Below are 6,422 nucleotides of genomic sequence, written 5' to 3'. Positions count from 1 at the left end.
CCCCCCCCGCCCCAATGCATGGAAGTAGATATCTCAATCTTCTCAAAGGTGATTTAGTGCCCACACGAGGAGCAGTTGGCTTCATTGGTGATTCTGGATCCAAGAACTCTCACGGATCATTCTATCACTAAGCTCTAGTGCCCCTTCTTAGGCCCACGCCAGGTTCTGTGGCATCTTTCTTTCCCACAAGTCCAGGGACTAAGCCTGTTTCTCTTTCATTTGTCACAAAGTAAATACATTTTCCTACCAGGGTTCTCTCTCCCAACCCTAGCTGCAGAATCAGATGCTACCTCCTCAGATACTTACTTCTTCAAACTTAAAAAAGTCTTTTTTCTCCTTAATTTAAAAGTTTTATTGAAAATCATGATGAGAAAATAAACAAGGGGTATCACATGAGAACACATCACACAGGCAACAAGTTGTTGACAATTCTTTCCATTTCTGTTATGTTTCTAATACTATGGACCCCTTCTGAAATGTGATACACAAGCACACTCAATAGTTAGACAAGACACATTGAAATGAATGCCTTTATATCATGAGTACATTTTTTGTTTGTTTTTTTGTGTGTGTGTATGTGTTTTTGCAGTACGCGGGCCTCTCACTGTTGTGGCCTCTCCTGTGTGGAGCACAGGCTCCGGACGCGCAGGCTCAGCGGCCACGGCTCACGGGCCCAGCCGCTCGGCGGCATGTGTGATCTTCCCGGACCGGGGCACGAACCCGTGTCCCCTGCATCGGCAGGCGGACTCTCAACCACTGCACCACCAGGGAAGCCCCATGAGTACATATTTTTAACCCTAATTTTAAGGTCCCATCAAAGTTTGGCTTTGGTAACCAAATTTACGAGGTAACTGGTTATTGGTCTCTTTTGTCAACTTCAACCTTACCTGGAATGGATGTAGAAGAATCAGTGTTTCAAGTTTTAAAGTTTAAGTTTTCCACTGAGACAAATTTTAATTTGTGCCAAAGAGAGGTCTGATAGGCGCCTCAGTAAGATACTCTGGAGCGACTATGCTTGGCCAGTGTAGGTAGCATCTAGTAAGTGGCAGAGTCAGAACTGGAATCCCGCTATCCCCTATTCTAAAGTCAGTAGGCTAAAGCACAGTCTCCCATGACTCCATCACTCTATGCAGCCATCACTGTTCAGGTACCCCAGCCTCTCTGCTCTCCAGCCTTCAGATGCCCTTGATAAAGAAAATATTTTTCACTTGACCTAAAAAAATCCTTTCCTGGGATTCCAGCAATCCCTCTCAATTTTTGAAAATGTGTCCTTTGTCCCTCCTGGAGATCTCTGTGGCTCTGGGCCTGGAAGTCCTTCCTTCCCCCAGATGGATTTCATTCTGATGAAATGAATTTGATTGACCAGTAAAGTGACCATCTTAATTGGCAAGACCTATACCATGAGGTGAAACTCACTGTGCCAGGGCCTTGAAATATTAGAGTGAATAAGATTCGACCTACTTATTCACTATAATATTTCAAGGCCCTGGCACAGTGAGCTCTCAAGGAGATAAGAGAGAACAGAAAATAGACTCCTGGGGGGATTTGTGAAGGGGGAGAGTGCAGGGAGGAGAGGCTGGAGAAGTAGATACTCGTAGGAAGTGTTATGCCAGTTGAGGACCTTGGTCCTTATCCTGCAGGTTGATGACGGAAAGTCATGGAAAAATTTGGTGTAGGGGAATAAAACAGGCAGCACAGAGGATGTATTTAGGTGGGATAACCCAAAGGCGCAGAAAGACAATATTATAACAATCTAGGACATAGTTCTCAAAGTAATGTCCTTGTATCAGCAGCCTCAGCATCACTTGAGAGTTTGTTGGAAACCCAAATTTGTGGACCCCACCCCAGAACTAATTTTTTCTAGCTTTATTGAGGTATGATTGATAAATAAAAATTGTATATATTGAAGGTGTACAACATGCTGTTTTGATACACATATACGTTGTAGAACAATTGCTAAACTCAAACTGATTAACATATCCATCACCTCACATAATCTGCATTTTTGTGTGTGTGGTGAGAACTCTTAATATCTACTTTCTTAGCAGATTTCAAGTATACAATACATTAACTATACTCACCATGCTGTACGTTAGATCCCCAGAACTTAGTCATCTTCTAACTGAAAGTTTGTACCCTTTAACCAACATCTCCCCACTTCCCCAACCCTCAGCTCTTGGCAACCACCATTCTACTCCCTGTTTCTACTCTCTGAGTTCAGATTTTTTAGATTCCTCATAAAAGTGAGATCATGCAGTATTTGTCTTTCTATATCTGGCTTATTTCATTTAGCAAAATATCCTCCAAGGTCATCCATATTGTTGCAAATGGCAGAACTTTCTTTCTTTCTTAAGGCTTTCTTTGTACATATAAGCCATATTTTTCTCTACCCATTTATCCATTGATAGACACTTAGGTTGTTCCCATATCATGGCTATTGCGAATAATGCTGCTATGACCATGGAAGTACAGATATCTCTTCAAGTGCCCAGAACTATCAAATCAGAAGCTCTGAAGATGAAGCCCAGCAATTTGAGTTGTAACAAGCACCCTAGATGATTTTGATGCATGGTTGAGTTAGAGAATTACCTGCCTAGGAAAATGTCCATGAAGGACTGAATTACTATGAGTGGTAATTGTGGAAAGGGTGGCTTGTGGTAGAAAATCATTTGGAAGGTAAAATCAAAGAGATATATTTGATTAATTGCACAAAGAAGGTGAGTGACTCTCTGGATCTCTGAATTCTTGTCATCAGTAGGAGAACAGTTTTATAGAATCTTGGCCCGTCTATTTCCTGCAAAATATCTAAAATATATCAAAATAAAGAAAAAAGTATTTGCAGAGAGTTGAGAGTGGTTTGATCCCTCTAAGTCCCCCATGATTCATTCTTACTTTAATGTCTGGACAGCTATCAGTCTATTTTACTTTCCCATTTCTTGAAGGTCCAACATGGGGCTTGAAATAATGAAGGACTTTACCTCCATCGAGGTCTTGCCATGTAACAAGTCTATTGTGTTCATAATATATCCATTTAAAGGACATTCTTACTTTAAGAGATATTTCTTGAACATTAACCATTTCAATCTTTCATTTCCTGGAATAAATAGTATTAATCCTCTTGGGTTTTGCAGAAGGGATTTTATTCTTGGAAATATTTTCATATCAATTTAAACCAATTTTCATCTTGAGTCAGATATAAAAGGCTAGGTAACCCTTCATTTCAGCTGCCTTCTCTCAAAATGTACAGGTTATTTGTACTTGTATTTCAATTTGGGATTTGTTCCTGAAAAGCCAATAATTGGTTACTGGTGAAAATGTCTCAAATGAACTACAGAGCTAGAAAATCTCTCTTTCAGCCAAACCATCTCAGTTAAAGTTCTATGAACTAGCAATTCCTGTGAATATTTTAAATTTTATCACATAAACTTCAGTGGTCAATACAAAGCCATCTCACTTATCAAAGTGATGTTTCTGCTATCCTGAAAGTAAAGTCAACTTCAGAAAAGCAAATTACTTCTGTTTTAACAGTCAGTGGGGTATGCCTTTATCCATTGCCCTTTTCTCATATATTTAGCACATGTTTATTGAGGACCTACTATAGGCAAAGAACTTTGCGAAATCCTGGGGAGATATAAATGGATCAGGAACCCAGACCTAAAGCTCACAGTCTATGCGAAAGACAGATGCCTTCTCTGCCATGGCAACCATTGTCCATACCCAACATTAACACCAAAGAAAGTTCTTTGACCCTTGAAACCACTTGAGTCCTCTTAACACCCCTGTGGTTTCTTTCTTGCCCGGACAGTAATTTCTAGTAAAGTCAGGCAGTTTCTTATAAGACAGTGCCAGACTTATTTTAGGAGCCATTTATAAACCTGATATAATTCAATATGGATAAACTTAAGTCTCTAAACATATACCCCAAATCTGAACAATGTAGGTAGACGACAAAAAGATGTGTTTTTAAAGTGGCAAAACAAAAAATGGCCTGAGTCACACATGGATGGAAAGCTTGATACGAGTCAGTGAATTCAGCTTAGGCCACTTCAAACTGGAATATTCAGAATAAGCAGATAATGTTTCTCTCTTTTTCTGCACTAATCAGACCACACGGAATATTAAGTTCAGTTCTGGGCACAAGAAAGAAACATTGAAGGAGTTTTCCTATTAACTAGAAAACATGGTTCCGATACATATAAAATAAACAATGTGTAATAGTCATTTTGTAAAGGTGTTCAAGTTTTCTCCATGGATAAGGAGTTTGAGGAGAAGATGTCCAGTCCCCCTGGCCAGTGTCATGGGTATGATATTCAGCTGGTTTACAGAGTCCTGCTCTTTTGCCACCACACATTTCCCCCTGATTTTGGTTAGCTGTCTCACAACTGAGTGACATTAGGGACAAGATGAAGCCCTGGGAAACATTGCAAATGCACAAAGAAAAAAATTTAACCCCAGTCTAGGAAATACTATTCATTATTGGGATTATTCAAAAGTCAGAAATTTTAACTCATCCCTTAACATGAACTTATTAAATAAATATTTGGGAAGAGAGGATGGCAGAGACAGAGAAGGGTGGAGGGAAAAGGGGAAAAAGAGGAAGAAAATGAGGAAAGTGTTTCTGAAATAATTTGTGATAATAAAAGTTGCTGACTGTGGGAATTTTTATTGCCAGAGAGGGAGAACATAGAAACAAAATGTCAGCTTGGCAGGAAGACTCCTTTTCCCAGCGGTTGTACTGTGAAAAGAAGGTGGATGGCAGCATTTTGCAAACAGATCGAGTTAAACAAAACAAAAAATATAAATGACTGCTTGAAGAGAAAACTTATTTACCTCATGGGAGATTCAACACTGCATCAATGGATTCACTACTTACAAAAAGTGGTAAAAAGTATGTATTTTATTTTTATTTTGAAACTATAGTTGCCTTCAGAGGTTATTTTTATAGTAGAATTCTTTTCTTCCCTGTTCTGATGTTTATTATTTTTTAAAATTTGCCAAATATTTGGATTTGGGCTTTTAATAAAAAGTTAAATTTTTTTTCTTCATTCACAAATATTAACATTTTCTTCCTCTTTCTCTATGCTGATAATAAGTTCAAAATTTTATTAAGATTTTAATGAATCTGTTAAAGTTCCCTTCCTCCCACACGCAGCAATGCTCTTAGAGTTAGAAGTGATCTTGGCTAGAATTTTACAAATATGTGCATTTAAAAATTATATCATTATTTTCCTTTTGTTAAAAGATTTATTGATTTTTTTTCCCATCAGCCTTAAAATGTTTTGATCATCATGGAGCTGGGATCTTTAAAACACATGTGCTTCTGGATGCTGAAAGACATATTTTGATTCAGTGGAAAAAGCATGGTCATCCATTTATTACCAAAAATCTGTTCTCAGTGAAGGATGAAAATTATATCCCAAAGGAAATTGACCAGGTAGCAGGAGACAATGACACAGCCATTGTTATCACTCTCGGTCAGCACTTCAGACCCCTCCCGATCAAAATCTTTATCCGTAGCGCCATCAATTTTCAAAAGGCCATTAAACATCTATTCTTGCGAAGCCCAGAGACCAAGATGATCCTGAAAACTGAAAACACCAGGGGGATGTCTCAAAATGCAGAGATGTTTAATGACTTTCATGGTTATATTCAGAATCTTATCATGAAGGATATTTTTGTGGATCTCAACGTGGGTATTATTGATGCCTGGGACATGACTATTGCATATAACACTGATAATGTTCATCCACCTGATTATGTGATTGGAAATCAGATTAACATGTTCTTAAACTACATTTGCTAGAGGAAAAGTACAAAAAAAGCCAGTACCAGCCATTCTCTATAGATGACCTCACTTATATTGCAAGGATAGTTTAATGAAATCCAAGGTAGGAGGAAACAAAATTAAAATAATTACTGTTAAAATATATTAACATAAAAATTACCATTTAAACCATTTTAAGTGTACAGTTCAGTGGCATTAATGACATTCACAATATTGTGCAACCACCATCTTGATCTATCCCCAGAATTTTTCATCGTCCTAAACAGAAACTTCGTATCCTTTGAACAATAATTCCCCCCCCACCAGGCAACCACCATTCTACTTTCTGTCTTTATGAATTAAACCATTCTAGGTAGCTCATATAAGTGGAATTGTATAGTATTTGTCCTTTGTACTGGCTTATTCCACTTAGTATAATGTCTTTAAGGTTCATCCATGTTGTAACATATGTCAGAATTCCCTTCCTTTTTTAAAGCTGAATAATATTCCATTGACTTATGTATATATCACATTTTGTTTATCCATTCATCTGTTGATGGACACTTGGGTTGTTTCCATCTTTTGGATATTGTGAATAATGCTGCTATGAAGAGGAAACCAAATTTGAATGATTGTTTCCAGTGCTGAGTATGATGAT

General features: G+C 38.0%; 1 protein-coding gene across 1 annotated transcript in view; it reads left to right on the top strand.

The window, feature by feature from the left end:
- Positions 1-5,803, top strand: part of LOC103074152 (NXPE family member 2) — an 11,919-nt gene extending 6,116 nt beyond the window's left edge. The window contains 3 exon segments of the mRNA XM_007461866.1: positions 2,943-3,012; positions 4,675-4,888; positions 5,268-5,803. Coding sequence (XP_007461928.1) covers positions 2,943-3,012; positions 4,675-4,888; positions 5,268-5,803 — 820 coding nt within the window.
- Positions 5,804-6,422: the final 619 nt, after the last annotated feature.

This window comes from Lipotes vexillifer, unplaced genomic scaffold (assembly GCF_000442215.2).
Source record: "Lipotes vexillifer unplaced genomic scaffold, Lipotes_vexillifer_v1.1 scaffold931, whole genome shotgun sequence".
NCBI classification, from domain to species: Eukaryota; Metazoa; Chordata; class Mammalia; order Artiodactyla; family Lipotidae; genus Lipotes; species Lipotes vexillifer.
Note: the sequence above shows the minus strand (reverse complement) of the source record. Positions and strands in the feature narration are given on the sequence as shown.